The sequence below is a fragment of the Chenopodium quinoa genome, unplaced genomic scaffold (assembly GCF_001683475.1).
Source record: "Chenopodium quinoa cultivar QQ74 unplaced genomic scaffold, ASM168347v1, whole genome shotgun sequence".
In the NCBI taxonomy this organism is placed as follows: Eukaryota; Viridiplantae; Streptophyta; class Magnoliopsida; order Caryophyllales; family Amaranthaceae; genus Chenopodium; species Chenopodium quinoa.
Genome location: NW_018743159.1, coordinates 117,932 through 141,807, shown reverse-complemented (window position 1 = coordinate 141,807; position 23,876 = coordinate 117,932). Strand labels below are relative to the sequence as shown.

The window sequence follows — 23,876 nt, the reverse complement described above, 5'->3', positions numbered from 1 at the left end:
TTATCTTTAAACCCACCAAGTGCAAAGTTTGAGTTGGAGTTTGCCACTTGTTTGCAATAGTTCTCGACTTTTAAAGTTATGGCCTTATTTGACAATTAGCTAATATTCGTGTGTAATAAATGGGTTTGGAACCGAATGCTTTATTAATTCATCGTTGTTGGTTATATGTGTTATTGTCCTTATTGATTAATAGCCGTAGGCTCGTATCTTTTGTAAGTTGATTGCATTTTTAAGTTTGATTAACTTGTGTGGCTAGAAACGAAAAGGATCAATTAAAATGGTAAGTGGTAATATTTTGTGTTTGAAATAGTAAATCACTTGTTTATCCCTTTATCTAATACAAGTATAATGAATTGCTTTATGTTTGCTTTTATTAAACGAATATTAAGATAAAATTGCATGTTCATTTATACCCGTGAAAAACTCAATAAATTATATTCCTAAATAGTTTTTTGTTATAGATACGAAGTAGCTCATTAAAACTGTAAAGAAAATATTTGAGCAAGATTCAATTCCAAATAAATTTGACAAAGCTGATTTAACAAACCAAATCTAATCAAACATATCACGCTCAACTCGAAACCTAAACCAAATCTAATACTCCGTAAAAAATATCATGCTCAACTCGAAACTTAATAGTTAATATAGGTAGAAAAACGTCTTACTCTCCATAATAATCCACAGATTACATTATTTGGGAAGAGATTTGCAAACTTCATACTTAAACCAAAATATTTGACACCTAAATAAACGAATATAAAAGGACTCATTAACTACCTCTACTTCTAGAGTTCTAGTCCTTGGAGGCCAATGTATGGGCTTCTCCATGGCGAGCCCGTGAACAAAGGGTTAAACCCGACCCGTATATACAAGTTGTTACTTGTAAGATGGCATTGACTCCTCCTCCCATGCCCAAAAACAATAGCCCTTGTTCGCCCTTCTCCTCTCTCTCTTTCTCTCTCTTCTCTTCCTGCAATCCTCAATCGTAGGATTCAGTACAGTAAATAGCGATTTCTGGGTTCATATCTTAAACAATTTTCATTAGAACAGTATAATTTATTAATTTCTGGTTAGTTGAGGAGAGAGAAAGGATGAAAGAAGTGACAATTTCGTTGGATGAAGTAAGGGACAAGAATATAATGCAGCTTAAAAAGCTCAATGTTACCCTCTTTCCTGTTCGATACAATGATAAGTATTACGTTGATGCACTTGCTTCTGGTGAATTCACCAAATTAGGTTCGTTTTTTCCCCCTTTTTCATCTGGGGTTTCTCCATTTTGTCGCATTTTTTTTTATGATTGTTCGATTGAATTTCTGTAGAATTGCACATTTTTTGTTGGTTTTTGTTGAATTTTTATTCTGGGTATTTAAAATAATGTTGATATTTTATTCTGGGTATTTGTGAAAATATTGAATTTTGTCCATTTACTATATGAAAATTCTCCATTTTTGCCTATTTGGGTGATTTGCTACATTTTGTATATTGATTTTGTGGAATTTATGCTTTTCTTGTTGATTTCCTTCGATTTGATTATTAAATGTAACTTAGAATTAAATGGGTTCATTTCTGCCCTAGTTGAAGTTTTTGATGTATTTGTTTATACGAATGGAAGTCATGGAACCAGGTTAATAGTAGTAAAGTCTACTAACTATTGAGCTTTCTCTGCACAAATATAGGGGATCGATTTGGTAGTATGTTGGTTGATCAAACATTCTCACCGTTTTGTTGATTTTGAACTTATATATTGGAAGCTGTTTGTTTTACATAGGGGAGTCATTTTTTAAAACCATTATGCCTTTGATTTTTCTTGCTATATCAATTATCTGTGTTTATCAGACGGTTACTTGTGACAATTCATTTTAGCTTACCTCAAATCATTTGGGAATAAGGCTTTGTTGTTGTTGTTGACTTGTTGTATCAATTATCTATGTGTGCTTGAATTTCCTTAGCCCCGGACGAGGGCTCTGAAAGTACTTGTGAGCAGTTGGCATTAAGGATAGTTTTTTACACTTCAATCATCTCTGAATGCAGTCTCATGCTAGAGCTTTCAGATTTTTGAACTAGTGAAGGTACTGATTGACCTTGTCAGAAGGGATTAATTGGCAAACATGGGTTTGAGCCTTTGAGGGGTAGGGTTTAAGGAGGGAGGTTGAATGCTACTTGTGCAAATGGAGGCATATATTTGTAAGATAAGTGAAGCATTTTTGTCAAAAAAAGAGTTTTTGCGGTTGCAAAGTTGAGTTAGATGAAGAAAGATTTTTCTGATTATGGATTTTAGATGTTTGAACATTTGTTGAAGTTATGCTGGATTGATGACCAATCAGCTTTGTTTTTTTTTTGGGTTAATATTTTACAAAGTGGAAAGAAGGTAATCCTCATTGCTGTGATGATTTATGGTAATTCTAGATGAAGCAAGCTATTATAGGGAGGATAACGTGACTATGTAAGAGTAATATAATGAAGGTTTTTTTGTAGAGGGGAGCTTTTATGTTGCTGTTCTATGTAGTCTTTTTTGATTAGGTATAGTAATCTACTTGTCTTTTATGTCATTTTCACGATTCTTTCTTTTCCTATTGATTGGATATTCCTGCCATGGCATTTTCTCCCCATTTTTATCACCTGCCTCTTTTTGTATCTGAGTCTTATTCTTTCACTCTCTTTGCTTAGCATACATGTTTATTTAGTTGGCTTTAATGGAATATTTTATAAGGTAACATGATTTGTTCAATAGTTTTTAGTTGTTCACAGCAGTAAGGGTTGGGTCTTTTTGGTTCTGTGTGATTAATGTTAGGATAGAACTGGCAATACATTTTTACCAGAAAAGGAATTCTTTGAGGGATAGAGAGGGAAGGAGGTATGGCTGTGTAGGGGTAGCAGGAACTATTCAGGGTTGTCTCCTTTGGGTACTGTTCCTTTGGAAACAATATTATCTCATAAGAAACTATTGCTATTTTGATGGAAAGAGCTGACATTGTTGAGAGGTTTGTAAAGGGGCTCTTTAGAAAATTGTGGAGAGAGGTATTTCCATATAAGTTTTTTACAGCCTCTGTTTTTTATTTAGCTGAAAAAGGGTCCTATGTACTTGATTGTAGAATGGGAACATTGTATCGTTGCGCAATTCTGTTCTTTTAGATTGTCTTTTTAATTTTTTGATCAGGTTGATTCTTTTTCAAATGAATCCTTTTTTTTTTTTTAGTTCTCTATTTCTACCGCTTGGTGTCTATTCATGTCTTTGTCTTTTAAACTTTTTTATCATGTTGATTCTCTTTCCATATGAATCCAAATTTGTAGGTTTTTCTTTTTCTTAACTTAGTGTATATGCAAGTCTTATTTCCAGTACTATGAGTAATAGACTATAAGGCCCTGTTTGATTCACCTTAATTTTGCTAAACTGAAATTATTTTTACTGAACTGAACTTATTTTTACTGAACTGAAATTATTTTTACTGAACTTAAATTATTTTTACTGAACCGAAATTATTTTTACTGATTTCCTATTATAATTCTTCTTTAAGAATACTGAATTTTACTGAACTGAACTTTTTTTTATTGAACTGAACTTATTTTTACTGAACTGAAATTAATTTTACTGACTGAACTTATTTTTACTGAAGTGAAATTATTTTTACTTAATATTATTTTTTTAAGGTGAAGAGAACAGGGCCTAAATATTAAACTTGAGTTCAATCTATTAAATTTCCTTCTTGAAGATATAATGCAGTGCATTACACTTTATTGTAGCCACAGTGCAACTACATCTTATACTACTTATTGGTAAGCTGCAATAGCTAGGTAGCTTGTTATGAGCTATATAAGATAAAATGCTAAACTTGAGTCCTCCTTTTCCTTTTTAACTTCGTTTCTTCTGTCTTTAGTTTGTTACCTTAAGCTCTCAGCGTGAAGTAACTTTATACCTTTGTTCCAGTGCTCTTTTTTCTGTAGTGGTGTAAGATGTAATCTGAATAGATTTTAAATCTTTGTAATTGTATCTGCTGTATAAAACTGTCCCCTGACTTAAGGTTCATCTTAAGCTTTCTTTTCTTTTCCTAAATCTTTCATTTTAACCATTTCCATCATTTTTTCCCTTTAAAAATCTGGAATTATGGCCTGCCTGGTATTTTTGTTAAAAATATATGGTATGTGTCAGAAAGTTCACATAGTTCAATAGTTGAACGGTTGTGACCTCGAGCATACAAGCGCTAGACCATTGCTAGTTCATAAGCTCAGTTATATCCATTTTGTTTTGGCCCCTAACATCATTTTTCATGTTGCTGAATCTGCAATCATAGAAAAGTTTCACTTGTTGTCTTTTAAATATAATATTTAAAGGAGCCTTAGTAAATTGTTAAATTATTAATGAAAAAGACCTATGATCTATTGAAATGATTCAATGATCTTATCCTTGATATCCCTCCACCTATTTCGGTTAGGATTTTGGTTGCTGACAAACTTGGTATGAAAGGTAGCAATTTTCTTGGGTCAGCTTAACATGTTAGCTTTAATTGCCATCTATTAACTCTAGACTGTGTATTGACTTAACATTACTCAATCTTGCTGTCTTAAGACCCGAAAAAATTATCATTAGACACACTGCTTATTTGTGTTAAGATTTTGGAGCTTGACTTTCTATATTTGCTGTCTGTTGATGTTTCTTTAAAGTGCCAATCTCCTTTCTGATTTAGGTATCAGCATAGGGTCTAGAGGATACTGGATCCAATGCCTTTTTGGTGTGAACGCAAAACTTCTTTGCATTGTGAACTGTCACATCATATCCACTAGAATTGAATGAGTACTAATATCATGGGGTGGCTTGGAGTACATGTATAAATTGTGTTTGCCAAATTGTAGATTAGTGCAAGATCATGCCATACAGATCTCAGTACCTAATCATTCTATGATGAAGAGAATTGATGGCATCGGTGTTGCACTGCTGATTGTTGTGATCTTTGAAAAAGAAAAACGATAGTGTTTGTGCATGGCAAATTTGAAATTACCAACGCTCTGTAGTCTTTGTTAGATTGTAGATATTAATTGCTGGGTACTTAGTTACTGTTTTTGTATTCACGTGTCACTTCTTGTCATGTTTTGTAACGGTGTAACCTATTGATATAAAAAGTAGCCTTTCCTGCATAAAAGAATTTGGAAAAAAGGTTTAGTTATTGTTGTAGATTTATTACGGCACAGTGTTTGTTGATGCAGATATTAAAAGATCCATTATCTGTTTCTAACAAAAAGGATTGCTCTTTTTAGAGGCATTCTGTTCTTAACTCTGTCAGTGGTAATATACCGACCCACGCTTCCATGAATGCAGTTGCTGGCTGGAACAGTAATGTCACAACACATTATTAATTCTCACTTGGGATAAAATGAAATTATAATTTATTGTTTTTGTCAATTCTAGTCGTGAAAAGACTTTAATAAAACAAAAATGCTAGTAATAGATAAAAATGGTTAATCTTATGAAAATTGTGAAGCTATTTCTCTATTAGTATGCAATGATTCATGGCCACAAGAAAAACAAGCTGGGTATTGAAAGTAACTTGATTGTGATTAAAAAGTAAAAATAATGGTGAACCTATCTGTATCGACTGTATGTAGTAGTAAACTTATTGAATAGACAAAAAGAGGGGGAGATATGTAGGTATCCATTTCTAAAGGCTCTGTTTGGAGCCTCATAATTTCTCTTTTTGAGTCCAACTAATTAATACTAGTATATGAAATATTCATCCGTATCTGTTTTCCAATCGCAGCTTACTACAGTGATATATGTGTTGGAGCAGTTGCATGTCGTATTGAGAAGAAAGATGCTGGAGCTGTTCGGGTTTATATTATGACATTGGGCGTTTTGGCACCCTATCGTGGGCTAGGTATTGGTAAGTATATACTGCTATCTTTCTTGTCAAATCAAGGATGGAATTTATAATCCATCATAATAGTACTTTGTATTTGTTAGTGAGATGTATGCTGTTTTGCTCCTTTGTTAAATTGAGAATGTGAATTTATGATTGTTTGAATAAAGATGGTAACTTCTGTCCAATGGCCCCAAGATTGATTCAAAATTTATAATTCATTGCTCATAACAGCTAATTTGTCTAGTTAAATAAGTTTTAACTATTCTAAAAAATGAAACATTGTATTGAAGGCGACTTGCTATGTTTGAAATCTTTCCACGTCAGCTCTTGTGACTTGGTTTGTTTGAAATATTTTCGTCAGCACTTGCGACTTGCTTTGTTTGATCAAGTTTCTATGTCAGCACTCAAATAATGGTGCTATCTCTATTTGGGTTAACATCCTTGATGAACTTCTCTATAAACCTATATTTAAACTGAGATTATCTATAATAGAAGTCACCATGATAGAATGACCTGATTTATCCAAAAATAAAATTTCCCTTAATTTTATTCAATTGTGATAGATGCTTAGTTTTTCCATCAGATATTATGTCTGAAATTTGAATTCTTAACCCTTGACTCCTGAACTCCTTTAATATTGGAGACTTTGGAGTACCTTGTTTGCTCCAAGTTTCCCATAAAGATTATACGTCTGATCTTGAGCCTATAAAAATTACCACTTTAGTTTAGTGCTGCTCTGTGGAATTCTTTTTGTCTGATGGGTTCTCTGTGGTTTTGCACAGGTACGAAGCTTTTGAACCATGTACTTGAACTCTCCTCCAAGCAAAACATATCTGAGATTTATATGCATGTTCAAACCAATAACGAGGATGCTCTCAATTTCTACAAGAAATTCGGCTTTGATATCACAGATACCATCCACAACTATTACACAAACATCACTCCAGCAGACTGTTACGTTGTCACCAAGTACCTTTCTCCTCCTCAACCGAAGAAATGACCGCTTTTCTTATGTTTGTAGCTGAAGCTGAGTTTTGAACTTCAGAAGATTGTTTAGTCTCAAACTTAGTTTGTACTCAGTATTAGTTATCATATATGGGGGTATGATACCATTCTTGTCTGCTAAATCTCGAGATTTTGTGATTTTTACAATTGTAGGACCTTTTCTACAGTCTCTATTGTCCATTCTAATACAAACCAAAACTACCATGCTGTGGCAAATATCAACTTCCCTGTGTTGAAAAATGGGATGATTCTGGTCCTGTTTATTACTTTGTTAAATTTTAGCTAGTTTGAGAAGTTAAATTATAGTTTGCCCATCTAATTAGTTTGCTCAAGTTAGTTACTTTTGTTTTGTAAGACTCTGACAACAACATATAGTACATTAGTACTATGTAATAGAATTGACACAAGGATTGCAGATTTGCAGGAAGGCAACTACCTTCGCTTTTCATTGTATTTAACATTGTAGTGCTTGTGGTGAGTTTATTACACGGGTATGTCTCTCGAGCTTAGACCAAGGGAGCCTTCCTAGAAAGCTTGCTTACCCAAGAATCTCTTAGGAAAAGTCCTCGAGTAGTTTAAACATTCAAAACGATTTTCTATTCTTGTCGGATTTCAGCTTGCTCCTATAGCTCTTACAGTTCATGGTTTTTATTGGCAGGTAATTCTGCATTCTGATACCAATACAGGGTTGTAATTCTAAGTTTGACTTTACCCGGATTTGTATGGTTGATTGTTGTTAACGATGAGTCGATGATGATGAAAAACCCTTGAATTGGTATGAACATTCATATTCATTCAATATATCAATACAATTACATAGTCATACAACTTAATACACAGCTTTATTCAGCAATTCATTCACCCAAGCCAACAAGATTATACTCACACAGTCTCAGCAATATAATCATTAGCTCCTGTTACTTGATCCTCAATGACAGAATACCCTTCAGTAGCTTGCAAAACAGCATGAATAAGTATGACAGGGATGGTACCAACAAGCGTAAAAAAAAGATGAAGGCCAGCATCAGTGACAATCATCTCAACTATGGTGGCTACTGCAAGTGCAGCAAATATAAGTCGCTTGTCGATCCATTTATGGAGCAACAGTGAGCTAGGAAACGCGCGCAACAGTAACAAGTACAGGACAGTGAAATTTGTGTTTACAAGCAAGAGAAACAATGAGAATTTTCGCTGTGGAATAAGGGTGATTAACAGGACAACCCCTATGAAAATAACATAGAATGGTAGGAAAGTGCCCAAGTTTCTTAGGATTCTAGCAGCAGCTGCTTCCAGAGTTGAGGGTATGTTGAAGGCAGATGAGAAAGAGATGCTGATGTTAATGTTGAATATTGGCTTCGAACTTGAGCTTTTCGGTTCATGATCATCTGTTTCTTTAGTGGGTGCTGAGCCTAAGGTTGAGACTTGCCTGTGTGTGACATTAGAGTTGGCCATTTCTCTGTAATTTCGAGTTACTGAAGCAAGTTTTAGGAGTTAAATTGAGAGGTTATATGTAGAATATCTTGATTTCATTTGGTGAAGTTAAAGACCTTAAAGTAGATTAATTGATAGGTGAAGCTGAGGAAGAAACTTCTGTATTACTATGACTTAGTCATGGATCAAAAACTTCTATATCATGACTTAGTCTTGGGTCTTCGGCTTGCTTTTTACTTGTCAAAACAACAAGTCTTTGGACTTTCGAAAACCAACAAATAGATGAACATCAGGAACTCTTGACTCTTGAGGGCCTTGGTCAAACTATTTTTTAAACCTTTCGTCCGACTTTTTATAGGATGTGTTGCAAAATATATAAAGAGAAAGAGCGTAGAAGGTTTTCACTATTTCTTTAAAAGAAAAAAGGTTTTCACTATCTGTAATATAGTTGCAAATACGGATGAATGAAGAATGGTAATTTTGCATATTTCACCGAGTATTTATAGTTAAAGCACACTTCTATTACTAGCCTTACACAAGTCATATATTTCAACATATAGATTACTAGGCTTAGGAAAAACATTTGCCTATACATTAAATGTCTTGTAATTCTACTATAAATCATGCCTTGGGGCCCTTGGGCATTCACATTGAGTATTCACAAAACTCATAACATTTTAAGATTATAATGAGTTTAATCTATTAATAACGACCACTTGACCTAGACCTATAATACTTTGTAACATAGTACAAATTTGTTTCAGTAGAAAACTCAAACTGGCTCAATTCAAACTCAAATTAAACCAACCCGAATATTACATAAACTCAAAAAGATCTTAACATGATATAAATTGATCTCAACCAATACTGAACCTATCCAGACTAGATGAAATCGTGCTCGACTCAACCCACCACCCAAATTGACATCGTAGATTTGCCCTCTCCTCTTTTTGTTGGAGTCTTATGAATGACTCTTATCATGGGCAAATTTACCACTAATATATATATATATATATATATATATATATATAAAGGGGAGTTTTTTCCCGAGATTTAAGAGCACCACATAGGATTTTTATTTTTAAAAAATTATTAGAGCGTCACATAGGATTAATATTTTTAAAACGCTACAATAGGATTATGCCACCTAAGATTAGTTAACGTGCCACGTAAGATTATAAATTATAGTTATATCCAATAAATAATTCAAGTGTCACATAAGCATAATTGACCAATGAGATATTAATGGTTACATTAATTAAATACGAAATATTATCTTTTGAGATTATGAAATTTATCTAATATTTTAAAACAAATACAGAGAAAATGATGTATTACGTACAAGTGTATAACTAATAAAATAACAAATGTAATCACATAAATATGAAAATATTTTTTTTAAAAAAAATAGATCGACCCGTGCATCGTACGGGCTTCATCTAGTACTTATTCTATTCACGTATCTAAAACAACACTCTAATGCGACTATTGCCACGTCGGATGCTCATCCAATCATCTTGATCCAACGGTCATAACATCAAAAGCATCCCAAAAAAATTGGACCAAAACCCAGTATTACAAATACAAACCATTCAACAATTTTCATATAATTTGATCAAATTTTTTTCCCATAATCTTAAACCCAGAAAACCCAGAAAAAGATAATCAAATTCAGTGAAGAAGAAGAAGAAGAAGAAGAACGATGTCGTTTAGTTCATCTTTAGCAAGTCCTCAATCTCTGACACTCTTTTCCAAATCCTTTAATGGACAACTGCAACAAAGGAGGACTTCTTCCCGTTTCAGAGCTTCTGCTGATATCCCTGATTTTCTCTCTGCTGATTGGTAATTTTTAATCTTGATTCATTTATTTAATATATTTACTTTATGTAATTTATTATTGTTACAACTGTTATCTAGTGATTAATGATTTGATTCGTGTGGAATTGTGGATACTTGCTAGCTTAGTTGGTAACGTCTTTGGGGTAGTACCCGAAACATAGTTATGTATGAATTTCGTTTACATCATTGCCCTACTCGAGAAAGCTTATATAGGGTAGTTTTGGTCCAAAAATGATTCTAATATATATGGAAATGTTGAGTTTTAAGTTGTTTAGCTGATTCTTCAATTTGATTTAATTTTGATTATATATGTTACTTATAATTAATTAAAGGTGTACTCTTTTGGACGTGTAAGCTAGTTTAGTTGGTAACCCATGTACTTTTGTGCTTATTGTGGCTCGTTATGTGTCCATTATTGTGTTAACCGAACAAAATGACATATTTGGACCTTCCTAGTGTCTACGATGGACTAACAACATGTCAACAATTGTTTGAACAGATAGTAAGGACTAAGGAGTTGTTCTAGCTTCACCAAGGTCAGGTTTGAGACTTGGGGACGCAGCTTAAATTTGTATTAGTCGAAGCCTAATAGGCTATGTATTAATAGGTATACCTGCAAATGAAAAAAATACTTCCTCCGTTCTTTTATTATTGCATCACTTGTCTTTTTAGGAAGTTTCATAAATATTGCACTATTTCCACTTTAGAAAAAAAAAAATAACTTGTGTTCACACTACAAATACCCAACATACCCTTACTTTTTCACTCTTACTTTTTAATTTATCAATATGTCATATGGGCAATTTTGTATTTTTACCTTTCTCTCTCTTACTTTTTTCCAATACCAAAATATTTGTATCCAACCCCTATGGTGCAATAACAAAAAAAACGGAGGAAGTATAGTGTCATCATAGGGTCTACAATAGGGTTTTCATTGTCATGCTAATAGGCCCTAATAGGTATAACATCATCCTAAAGTCTCTAAAGAGGCTCCCCACTCTAAGCTGGGTAAGGGGGTGATTCAAATGTATGCACCCTTAAAGGAAAACCCCTAACTTATGTGCAATAATTCTGTTAAGCAATAATTCTTTATACTTCTTTAGTGATCTTTGAACCCACCTCTCCCTAGACTTTGTATTTCATACGGAGTACCACTTTATAATTTAAGTATAGACTGATATGTAATTATTACCCCAAACATTCAATACATCATAATTCTCTCAATTTCCAAGAAGCTATTTTTGGATTTTTATGTTTTGAGGAAAAAACAAGGAAATCAACAAGCAAACTAGTTAAATTTTTTCTACAATCACAAAGGCTGAAGAATATAATGTTTATATCACTCATCTAGTCATCTCAATAACAAAGATTAAAGTAATTCAGGTTTATAGAGAAGGGAATTGAGCGGCGGATTGGTTGGCCAACGGCGGAATGATTCAAGACTCTCAACTTGATTTTCATAATAATGTAGTTCCGATAGAGTTAAGTAGGATTTTAGAGGAGGATTCTAGGGGCGTGGCGATCCCACGCTTAGTCCCTCCGTAGGTAGTTGGTTAGCTTGTTTGGTTTATTTCCTGTTCTGTTATTTTTGCTTTTCTTGTATTCTGGTTTCTTGCCTCTCATGAAACAAAAAAACAAAGATTAAGGTTTGCCATAGAGTGCTCACAAAAATGCAAATGGAGAGAAAATCTCATATGCTCATAATCCATCCAAAGTTCCATAATATAATCTAAAAGAGCTCCTTATATAAGCAGTAGTGCATAAGTTAAAAACCCTTGATAACTTCTACTAATGGCCTTAGATAACAACTAAATGGTCAAGATCAATCCATTGTATACAAGAAAATCTGAAAATTTCTAGCCAACCCTTGATAACTTCTACTAATGACCCCTCTTGGTAAAGGTGCCCTATCAGTCTTGAACCGAGACCTCCAAAATCTTCGAAAGAAAATAACAAATTCGCAAAAAAGTAGCTTTGCCCGACCCCTCCGAGTTTTATACTACCCATATGCCTTAACAATTACTTGACCTTCCAAAGAGTGTTTATCCTCTTAGGCCACTTCATTAACTTATATGAGTGAATCCAATGGTTGTTTTAGAGCCAAAAAGGTCACCAATTTGATTTCAGATCATATGCCTAGAGTGAATTGAAGGATCCACTATCACAAGGTATTTTTAACTCTCAACGATTTTCCGGGAAGAATAGAAAGCAAACCCCTTTTGTATTTTGGTAAATGTATCATTCCTTGCTAATGTCAAAAAATCCACTTTGCATTGGTGACTTGCAACTTGTTTTTGGTCCAGTCATTCTTTCACTTGCATCGGTTAAATAAGGACTTATATTTTGGAAACTTGGAAAGTGTTCATGATGATGGTCATGGCTTGAGTCTTGAAACTCATGGATTATTTTTTTTTTACTGAAATTTTTGATTGAATATTACCTCCTTTTTAAAAAAATTTGTATCATCCTGAAGCTAGACCTGCTTATTAACTTCTTTCACTGAAATCATGCTTGTGTAGGCTTGAAGCTCGCAAGAAGAAACCTTTTGGTCCAACTCTACATGTAATAAAATTCTGCAGAGTTTGTTGTCTTTCTCTTATTCGTTATAAAATCTATTTTAATATTCCATGTAGTTTAGTGCAGAGGAAGCTGTTAGTCAGCAGCTAGATGCCCTGAAGTACAATGATCAACCTCGTCAAGATTATGGGATTGAGGTTATGTATAGGGTAAAATTTCCGTACTGATGGGCTTCACCTTTTCAGTGTGCTATCCTTCTTATTTTAAGATATTTATTTCTCTTTGCTATCTACAGTTTGCTGGATTTGATCCTTTTGAAAGATCTACTTATTTCGGACCACACTTTGATTTAGGGCAGGTCTGTAAATTCCCTGAACAACTCGTTATCCAAGCTCAACTTCATAATATTTTTAATGATGCCCATCTGCAGAGTAACATGCATTTGAGTTTTCTGTGTCTCCTGCAGTTTGAACGCTTCAGGCGAATTTTTCACCATTCTAGCTACCGAGTGTTGCTTGGCCACAAGGAAAGGAAAATATTGAGCAGCTTATTGGTTAAGGAGGTAACCTTGGAAAATCCATTATATACCGAGAATTGCATCTTGGTTATTTTTGCTCTATTCAACGAGGGATATTTGCTATTTGAAAGTCTGATCCTGTATTTTAATGTTGTTATAGCTTATAAACTTCATTGGTTTTATTGTGGCACAGAATCGCTTCAAGCAACGAGTTTGGGTGCAAGGAGCTCGTCCAGCTGAAGAAGAGATATTTGAATTTACCATGGTGCAGGTTTGATGTTTCTCATTTCTTATGTGATATCTGTTCTCTTAATTCATATTTCTAGCTTTCTGCATCATCCAATCCTCAATTGTATATAAAGGGAATGAAATGGAGGGATAATTAATCTTTGATTTTCTCGTTAAATCATAATCAAAACAGGTCAGATTTGAAGAATTCGACCTCTGATCAACCTCTGACATAAAATACAATACGTAGTACAATGATTGGAAATGTAGTTCCTTTCTAGGGGTGATGCTGTTTGCTAGCTTTCCGCATGTACTCCTCAGGCCCTCAGACAGAAGATGATTATTTGTATATGTTATGTGCCTTTGCTTAATATTTAATATTTATTTTGTTAATTTTCTATTCATCTGAGGGAGAGTCTCCGACTCCAGTAGGAAATTGTCACAATGACAAGCTAGATTGGTGAGTTTTAATCAAGGAGTTAAATAACCACTGTGCAACTGTATTGTAAAAATGGCGTATAATTCTTAGACCTGTTATTAGGCTGGACTCCTGACTTGCAATGATCTGCATGGATTAGTTTGGTTGGTATCTCTGTAAAGTGTCAGACATGAATTTGTTACTTTATATCTTAGTTTTTCAGTCATGTCAATTACTGAGTTTTCTTTTATTCAGTCCCATTTTGCACATTTTTGATAGAACTATTTTGATAAGCAGAGGCTTGGTGGTTCCTGGGATGGTTACTGGCTCACTGAGAGTCTACATCATGACGGAGACAGCTTCTCCGGTGGTATGGCTTATTGAACAACCCTCTTGAGAGAGTCTAGAGCTCGAGACGTATGGTGGAAAGTAATTGCTGCAGAGTGATTACTTCTTGTCAACTCTTAACAAAGCATGGTATTAAAGTGTTGTCTCACCTTCAGAATTTGTAATTTTGTACATATAAAGGTCCAAACTGTTTTACTTGTTCTGCTTAATTATACTTGTAAATTGTTACTCCTGTGAATAAAGCAATAGTATCATATTCCTCTTGTATGTATATATATTTGCTCAAGTGCTTAGTTAAGAATAAATATGGAAGCAAATCAGATGAAGAGTTTGATTTACATGTCAAGGATTCCGAAGGCTTAAATAAGTAGATTCTTTAAATTCAATACTAAGCCGTTATTAGAGGCTTGCCTTGAAAGTCTTTTCGAGCTTCAAACTTAAGCTCTTCAGCTTTTGTTCTGTTTTTGAGCTTTGAAATCAAGCTCCTGTTCCATTTAGTCTTAAAATGAAGTAGTAAGTTGGTTTATTGTGGAAGCCCTCAGAAATTATGAGTGCAACAGGCCTTTTTACATGCTACCTTTTACGTAGTTGTTGATGCATTTGATGAGGCGATGATAGTTAAAAGATTAGAAATGCATTTGACAGAATTCATTTCTTTTATGAAGATAGTTGATGCATGGAGTACTAGAGAAAGCCTAAGTTTGTAAAAGTGATGCCATGGTGAAGAGTCCTGATTCCTGAAGACATGGTTTTGGAGTAATGCGTTGAGAGTTGAAACATTGTCTTGTAAATGAAGTAGTAGCATTAGGACTAAAGGAGATATAGACACTAGAATATGGTTATGACTTTTAACACTTACATTTCACCTCTCTTTAGAGCTATGTATACAGTATACCTGACCTTACCATGTTTATGGCCAAGGCAAGTATTGGCAAATACTATCATATTTCATACAAAGTACTCATATAAGGCAATGCTTTAATCGCTAACAATAAATATTGAGTGATCAAATTTACAACATACGCAAATCAGATCGGACACGCAAGTGCATGATGCATATCCTACACTCAAAATTACATCCAATTCAAATCAAAGAAACACATAATTATTAACAAATTAATGAATTATCATCTCCACCACCTCTTTCGGAGTATAATGCGCATCATGCTCTCGAGTGTATAATCTAATCGCAAATCTGCATATTAAAAAAAAAAAATTTGTTAAGAGGTAATTATGATATTGTATATTTTACGATGATGTAGATGGAAGAGAGCAAAAGAGCAATTAGAGAATGTCGGTTTTTCTTCTTACTCTACTAGTTCACAAGATAGTGAACTTATTTATAGGCAAATATTACCCATAAAGTATGTTACATAATTGTACTTATATACAAATTATTGTCCTAAATATAGCTCATGTGATGAGCTATAAGCTATTGTGCTCCAAACTCATGTGAACTTCATTTGACATTTTCTTAACACTCCTCCTTGAAGTTCGCATGAAATGGAGTATGGGTTGCTTCAAAGAAAAATATAATATGCTTTGATATACTGCCTCGTTAAAAACCTTGTCAGGAAAAACCCAGTGGGATAAAAACCTGATCGAAGGGAAAAAGAGTGCAGTGCATATAATACTCCTCCTGATTTCAGCATAGATCACGAAGATGTCGCATTCCAATTTTGTGAACCAATTGCTCAAATTTCTTGGAAGGAAGTGATTTGGTGAAAAGGTCGGCAAGATTTTCACAAGACTGAATTTGCTGGATATTTATTCCCTCGTCCTTTTGCAGATCATGTGTGAAGAACAGTTTTGGGGCAATATGTTTCGTTTTATCTCCCTTAATATATCCTTCAGTTACTTGAGCGATACATGTTGTATTGTCTTCAAAGATGATGGTTGGGTATTCTGTTATTGCGTTCATTCCACACTCCTTTTGGATATTACTGATCATCGACCTCAGCCACACACATTCCCGTCCTGCTTCATAGAGGGCTATCAACTCTGCATGATTTGATGATGTCGCGGTCAATGTCTGCTTTGTTGATTTCCGTGATATTGCAGTGCCGCCATAAGTGAATACATATCCATTTTGTGACTTGGCATTTTGAGGATCTGATAAGTATCCAGTGTCTGCATACCCAATGAGAGCAGCATCTTGTTTTGGTTGGTAATATAAACCAAGGTCTTGTGTCCCTCGTAGGTACCAGAGTAAGTGTCGAACTCCCTTCCAATGCCTATATGTTGGTGCATTGTTGTGCCTGGCTAACAAATTCACAGAGAAAGCTATGTCGGGTCTAGTACTGTTAGCTAAGTACATTAAGGCTCCAATTGCACTTAAGTATGGTACTTCTGAACCCAGAATCTCTTCATTTTCTTCTCGGGGTCTGAATGGATCATTTTTCATATTCAAAGAACGAACAACCATTGGGAAGTTGGTTAGGGTTGCTTTGTCCATGAAGAAACGTTTCAAAACTCTTTCTGTATAGTTTGATTGATGGACAAAAATGCCATGACTCAAGTGCTCAATTTGTAGTCCAAGGCAAAATTTAGTTTTCCCAAGGTCTTTCATCTCAAATTCTTTCATCAAGTATTTTGCAGTTTTCTCGAGTTCATTTGGGGTTCTGATGATATTTAAATCATCAACATAAACTGCAATGATAGCGAATCCTGATTGTGATCGCTTTATGAAAACACAGGGACTAACTTGGTTGTTTTTTAATCCTTCTCTCATAAGGTATTCGCTCAGACGGTTGTACCACATCCTTCCAGATTGTTTCAATCCATAAAGTGACCTTTTTAGTTTTATGGAAAGCAGTTGTCTAGGCTTGTGGTTTTCTGGTAGTTTTAGTCCTTCGGGGACTTTCATGTAAATGTCCGTATCGAGTGACCCATACAAATACGCAGTCACTACATCCATTAATCGCATTTGCAGTCCTTTTGTGACTGTCAAACTTACCAGAAATCTTAATGTAGTTGCATCAACCACTGGAGAATATGTTTCTTCATAATCAATCCCTGGAATTTGAGAAAATCCTTGGGCTACAAGTCTTGCCTTGTATCTAACTATTTCATTTTTCTCATTACGTTTTCTCACAAATACCCATTTGTATCCAACGGGTTTTATACCTGCTGGTGTAAGGGTCATTTTTCCAAAAACTTCTCGTTTTTCAAGTGACTTCAACTCGGCCAGCATTGCCTCCTTCCACTTTGGCCAATCACTCCTGTGTCGGCATTCTTCCACTGTCCTTGGTTCAACATCATTTTCATCAGACACAATGTCGATTGCGATGGAATTTGCAAATATTTCATCCACGATAACATCTTTCCTATTCCAATGAGTCTTGGTAGAGACGTAATTCATTGAAATTTCATTGTTATCGACGTTTTGAACGTCTTGTTCATTTCCCGTAGGGTTGTCTTCTTGTTCGTCCCCTTTTGGATTATCATCATTTTCTTTACTTTCATCCACATTTGGTCTTTCTTGACCTTCTGACGGGGGAACATTATTAGTCTCATTTTCTATTCCATCCAATCTTTTCAATTTTCTTGGCTTAGAATCTTTTGAACCAAGTGGTCTTCCACGCTTTCTGCGTTCCTGAGATTCATTTTCTATGGCCTTATTACCAGTTGGGATTTCAATACGTGCAGGGGCATTTTCTGCTGGTATATGTGATTTTGTCACCTTCTTTGTGTCTACAAATGCATCAGGCAATTAATTTGCAACACTTTGTAAATGAACAATTTTCTTAACTTCTTGTTCACACATATTTGTTCGTGGGTCTAACATCAACAATTGTGTTGCATTCCAAATAAGTTCTATTTCTTTCTTGTGTGGGTCCACTTTCTCTCCCTCTAAGGCTGGGAATACTGTTTCATTAAAGTGACAGTCGGCAAATCTAGTCGTAAATAAGTCACCAGTCAATGGTTCAAGATATTTAATTATAGATGGGGATTCAAACCCGACATAAATTCCCAGCCTTCTTTGTGGACCCATTTTTGTTCGTTGGGGTGGAGCAATAGGAACATATACAACACAACCAAAGATTTTTAGATGTGAGATACTTGGTTCTCTACCACAAACAAGTTGTAGTGGTGAGAATTTATGATAAGTTGTAGGTCTCAATCTAATTAGTGCTGCTGCATGTATTATAGCATGTCCCCAAGCAGATGATGGCAATTTTGATCTCATTAATAATGGTCTTGCAATCAATTGTAATCTCTTAATTAGTGATTCAGCTAGACCATTTTGTGTATGGACATGAGCTACTGGATGTTCAACATCAATTCCAATTGACATACAATAATCATTAAATGTTTGGGATGTAAATTCCCCAGCATTATCGAGCCTTATTTTCTTTATTGTATGATCTGGGAATTGTGCTCTTAATTTGATAATTTGGGCAAGTAATTTTGCAAAAGCAACATTTCTGCTTGAAAGCAGACTGACATGTGACCATCGTGTGGAAGCATCAATTAAAACCATAAAATATCGAAATGGTCCACATGCCGGATTAATTGGCCCACAAATATCTCCCTGAATTCTTTCTAAGAATTTTGGAGATTCAATAGCAATTTTGTTCATGGATGGTCTTATTATTAATTTGCCAAGTGAACATGTAGAGCATGTTAATTCATCCGATCGAGGAATTTTGGCATTCCTTATTGTATGTCCAATTGAATTCGCTATTATTCTTTGCATCATCCAAGTTGCTGGATGTCCCAAACGATCATGCCATAAAATAATCAAATGTTTGTCATCTAACTTCTGGTTAGATATCATATTGATTTCCACGGGTTGTATGTTTATACGGTATAACCCCGAAGAGTATGCTGGCAATTTCTCATAAATGTGTTTCTTGCCATATTTTCCTGCCGTAAGGCATAAATACTCCTTTTGACCCGTTGTCATTGTTTCTAAATGATAGCCATTTTGGCGCACATCTTTGAAACTTATGAGATTTCTTCGAGATTTACTCGAGTATAAAGCATTATTGATCATCAATTTTGTTCCATTTGGAAGCATTATACAAGCCTTTCCAGATTCTTCAATTAATTTTGCTGACCCGGAGATAGTGTTTACATTTTCCTGAAACAACTTTAGTTGTGAAAAATATTTCCTATCCTTTAAGATAGTGTGTGTTGTTCCACTGTCCAAAAGGCAATGATATTCGGAACCAACTTCGGGTATATCCATATCTTCATAAAATAAATATGAGATTAGTTTAGAATAATATCATACAAACTTTTATTTATGATAGAAATTAAGAGTACATGACTAATCATTTAAAATACATATCAGAAAATTCATTAAAACGTAGTATATATTACATCAGTAGATGGGTTAATTAAGCATTGTTATTTTCTCCAAAGATGAAATCATTCCCAGTTTCAGCATTGTCCATGAAGAAATCGGACACATCAAGGGTAGGACATGGAGCATTTTCTTCATTAACATAATTTGCTTCTGCATTTTTCTCTTTGCCTTTTACAGAAGCCTGGTAAAGGTCTACCAAATGTTTGGCCGTACGACAAGTACGTCCCCAATGTCCTGTCATGCCACATCTGTAACATGTGTCTTTTCCTTTTGAAAGAGTTTGTTTGTGGCTTCCAGATGACTGTCCCTTCTGTTTTTCAAATTTTTTGAAATTACTGTTTCTTTGAAAATTGTTTCTACCACGTCCTCGGCCTCGTCCGCGATAATTTCCACGACCTTTTCCACGGCCATTGTAATTTCCACGTCCACCTCTTCGTGTAGCATTTGCCTCGAGTGGATAAGAACTTGTTGCATTTGCCTCATGATGAGTGGCCAAAGACCCAGTTGGTCTGAGATTGTGATTTTTCAACAAAAGATCGCTATTTTGTTCCGCAACAAGCAATACACTCATTAATTCATTAAAATTCTTAAAACCTCTTTCACGATATTGTTCTTGCAACAGTATGTTGCTTGCATGAAAGGTAGTGAGTGTTTTTTCAATCATTTGTTCATCGGTGACTGGATGATCACAGTATCTCAATAGGTACAGGCGCAAGGATACCAGTCCCGGAATTGTAACTCTCCCGCAGGACATCAAAAAACCCCGAAACATTTTGACGCCGTCTGTGGGGAGAGTACTTTCGAGATGGTATCACAGTCTGTACCGATTCTAAGTGAGAAGCGTCCCATGGAAGACCCCCTGGTCCAGTCAAACCAGGATTCCGACAAAGAATATGAAGTCGAGACTCACACGGCCCCTGACGGGTCCCTCAGAGCTCGACGCACCCGTCCCATCGAAAGGAAGGAATGGGGAGACTGCCTGGCTGAATCTAGTAAACCAGTCGGCCCGCCGCCTAATCATCAACAGGCGGCCGAGGGATCTGCCCCTATCACCAGGAATGAACTCATGACCCTCATGAGTAGTTTCAAGGGGGAGATCCAAGACTTGATCAACCAAAGGGCGCTTGTTCCTGCAAAGGAACAGTCGGCCAAATCAAACCACTCCCAGTTGAAGTTACATGTGCCTAGCATGACACTCACTGGGTACAACCGGCAAAATACCAGCTTCTCTGCATTCGGCCAAGCAGTCAAGTATTGCAAGCGTCGGATGACCGACTGTTCAGAATTGGTGTTGCCAAATCATTATTATGATTTTGATATATATATATATATATATATATATATATATATATATATATATATATATATGAATGGCACATATATGTTGCTGGCAAACATTGCATCAATTTGCATGCACACTTATACACGTGCAATATACATACAAATGATATGCATATCACTTGCATAAGCTTGTATGAGTCGTCCCCCACTTATTTTTTTTTAAAAAAGAAAAAGAAAAAAAAGGGGGGTTTTTAATATGCCGAATGGCTCGGAGTGCCGAGCATTATTGACAAAGCATTATTTGCTTTGCATGAACATGCCATGTACACTAATTTGTTAATGACCTGGCAACACATGGCTACTTCCATACCAAGTTATTGACAACTAGCTTAAAGCATAAAATGGCCAGCTGGAGTATGACTATTTTTGTGAGTTATTCTTTACAGGGCACTACTTACATTCATAAGCATAAGGCGCTAAGCAATCGGCTCCTCGCTGTTGAAATCTTGCAAACAAGGTCTTAATGGCTCCTACTTCAAAACTAACAAGGTTTATCAAGAGAAAATGCCGGCCTTTTATGAACCACTTTACCCAAGTATACATTATACAATATAGTATATACTATACAAATATCAAGCGGTATATAATACAAAGATACCATCCATGCTTGAAGCGGTTGTTAAGAAGCTGAGCATTGGAGCCCTTGCTAGAGTAGGCGGCACCTAAGTTTTCCCTCAAGAAAGCAAACGGCAGCCGGCCTAGTACCAGCCACGAAGCCGGCACAAGTATTTTATAAATAAGCAACCAAATGCCGAGTTCGAGGCAATAAATTTTCAACTCCATGAAAACAGAGCACTCTTCGAATTTTGTTAAATAAAGCATAACAAGCAAGTCAGCCGGCCATCTCTACGCAACATTAGTTAGCTCTTGATTAAACATCCGGCACTCTCAACATTTGAGAGCAGGCGGCATTATAGAGTTAGTCGGCATTCGGTCAGCCAAACAGCCGGTGCTCGTCGAGGGTAGCCTTGAAAACCCGGCTATATGTATTTAAAGCAAGAACGCCGTGAATAATTACACAATCACAAGTGCTCCTCAAGATTACAGCCGACCATACCCAAAAAACCATTGTGCTCGGTTTACTTGAGGTTCAAAAACGGCCCCGGCATGCGAGCATCTATGATCTTTGCTATCGTGATAAGACCAGCCGGCTCTATATGATGTTTTATCATGGTACAGTCGCATGGTTTTGGCTCAAAATTATGGTACCAAGTATACTTGATGCAAATGAGTGTAGAAGAAACCGAGCCACTGTCCACTTGAGTGTAGAAGCGACTTAGCGTTCAAGCTTGATCATGAGGCACCTAGTGTCCAAGCAAAAGGAAATACCGCCTCTGACCACGCTAAGGTAAAGTAGGCGGCAACCAAGTAATCAAGAAGCTATGGGTGCTATGCTCTCCTTTGATATCAGTGACATTGGGTACAAATCAGAGCAAATCATTAAAACAGCCAGCACTTGTTGAATGACCATCTGCTAACGTTCTTGCCAATTATTAGCAGCTGGAATTGGCACAAGAGCATTCGGTCTGCCATCTCTAAAACAATAAACCGGCATCGAAGTATCGTAGCTCAAGCTAGCAGGCGTCACTTGCAACCAAAGCAGCCAGCCATGTTAAAAGAGGCGGCACATGAAACGCAACATAACAGCCGGCTGTGAGAACATAGTCCAAAGGCCATCGTCTACAGTCGTTTCAACAGAGCCATATGGTGCATGCTTGCGTAGACAGGCTTGCGTATTGAGGCCTAGCTACAATGCCAAGTCGGTTGGGTGAGTAGGAGATGCTTGCCACCCATGGACACCCAAAACTTTCTTGTGAGAGTAATACCTATCCTTGGTCAGCCAATTACAAAACATTCGTCCATCATGGATACGAGTACATGCTAAGTTCATGCTAAGCTATCCATTCGTCCAATTATCATGCTAAGTTCAATTATCATGCTAAGTCCAACTGGCATTATCAGCCGGCAATGAGTGGCCGGATGCCCAGCAAAATCAATCAATATCTAATAGCTCGAGCTTGAGTAGCCAGCAATTCGACATTGGGCATTGATGAAAACACCTTCCTCGGCCCTCGCCAATAAGCTAGCAGGCGGCAGCTCAACACAAGCCGACCTTTGGTGATAGCAGCCGTCATAGGTTTGTGATTGTAATCATAGCAAGCGTCATCATCATCATCATCATCATCTTGGTTTTTAAGCTGAATGTCTTGGATGCCTTGCCAAATGAAAGCAAGCGGCATACCGAATAGGGGCTTGCTTTATCATTATGATAATCATTATTATGATTATTAAAAAAAAAAAGAAAAGAAAAAAAGAGAGAAAATATATATATATATATATATATATATATATATATATATATATATATATATATATATATATATATATATATATAAAGGGAGGGAGCCGCCTAACAGCATCATTATTCTCATTCTCATGCATGAGAATAAAACAAAAGCATAAGATCCCCTCAAAAAATATTGCCTAAGTCTATCAAGCAAGAGAGGCGGCATGAATAGTAGTCGCCCCCCCTATACGACGAAGTCTCGTAGCTATGAAAGCAGTCAACCCTCATTAATTTCACTAAGGGGCTAAAGACCGGCGGCAAATGTGTGGGCCGAGCAGCGAGGTCGCAAACTACATTAAAACAAGTTTAGCACGACCACCTGTCCCCATTTGAAGAAAGTAGAGTCATCAATCCTCCATGGAAGGGAGCTAAGTGATCTATCTACTCTAACACTTGAAATTATTTCAATACTTAATACTAATTCAGAGGGGCATGCCGCCTGTACCTTTACAGTCGGCTACTCTCCATTGAGTATTTCAATCTATGATCAGAGGGGCATGCCGCAGTACCTATATAGTCGGCTACTCTCTACTTTGATTATTTTACTCTATCACCAGAGGGGCATGCCGTCTGGACATACAATCGGCTACTCTCCATAGAAGATGGCCGACTGGTTCCAAAACAAACGGCCACCCTCCTATACTTAGCTAAAAAATGATCAGGGCCTGGCCGACCCTGTGCCTAAACAGGCGGCTACCCTCCTCTTACTTAGCACCTAC

At 36.0% G+C, this 23,876-nt stretch overlaps 3 protein-coding genes across 4 annotated transcripts; 2 read left to right on the top strand and 1 right to left on the bottom strand.

Annotated features, from left to right (window-relative positions):
• The first annotated feature begins 889 nt into the window (after positions 1 to 889).
• Positions 890 to 7,162, top strand: LOC110732185 (N-alpha-acetyltransferase 50-like). The gene is made up of 3 exons (XM_021912103.1): positions 890 to 1,236; positions 5,751 to 5,873; positions 6,635 to 7,162. The coding sequence occupies exons 1-3, from the start codon at positions 1,092 to 1,094 to the stop codon at positions 6,850 to 6,852; spliced, it is 486 nt and encodes a 161-aa protein (XP_021767795.1). The 5' UTR covers positions 890 to 1,091; the 3' UTR covers positions 6,853 to 7,162.
• Positions 7,163 to 9,865: 2,703 nt separating this feature from the next.
• Positions 9,866 to 14,501, top strand: LOC110732183. 2 transcript variants are annotated; one of them, XM_021912102.1, is made up of 7 exons: positions 9,866 to 10,130; positions 12,647 to 12,689; positions 12,766 to 12,853; positions 12,940 to 13,002; positions 13,111 to 13,206; positions 13,355 to 13,432; positions 14,105 to 14,501. In XM_021912102.1, exons 1-7 carry the CDS (start codon positions 10,052 to 10,054, stop codon positions 14,189 to 14,191), a joined length of 534 nt encoding a protein of 177 aa, XP_021767794.1. In that variant the 5' UTR covers positions 9,866 to 10,051; the 3' UTR covers positions 14,192 to 14,501. The 2 variants fall into 2 exon arrangements, with proteins under 2 accessions (XP_021767794.1, XP_021767793.1); XM_021912101.1 differs by having other exon boundaries at positions 12,761 to 12,853.
• A 4,999-nt stretch (positions 14,502 to 19,500) lies between these two features.
• LOC110732173 lies at positions 19,501 to 20,040 on the bottom strand. The gene has a single exon (XM_021912083.1). It carries the CDS (start codon positions 20,038 to 20,040, stop codon positions 19,501 to 19,503), a length of 540 nt encoding a protein of 179 aa, XP_021767775.1.
• Between the last annotated feature and the right edge of the window lie 3,836 nt (positions 20,041 to 23,876).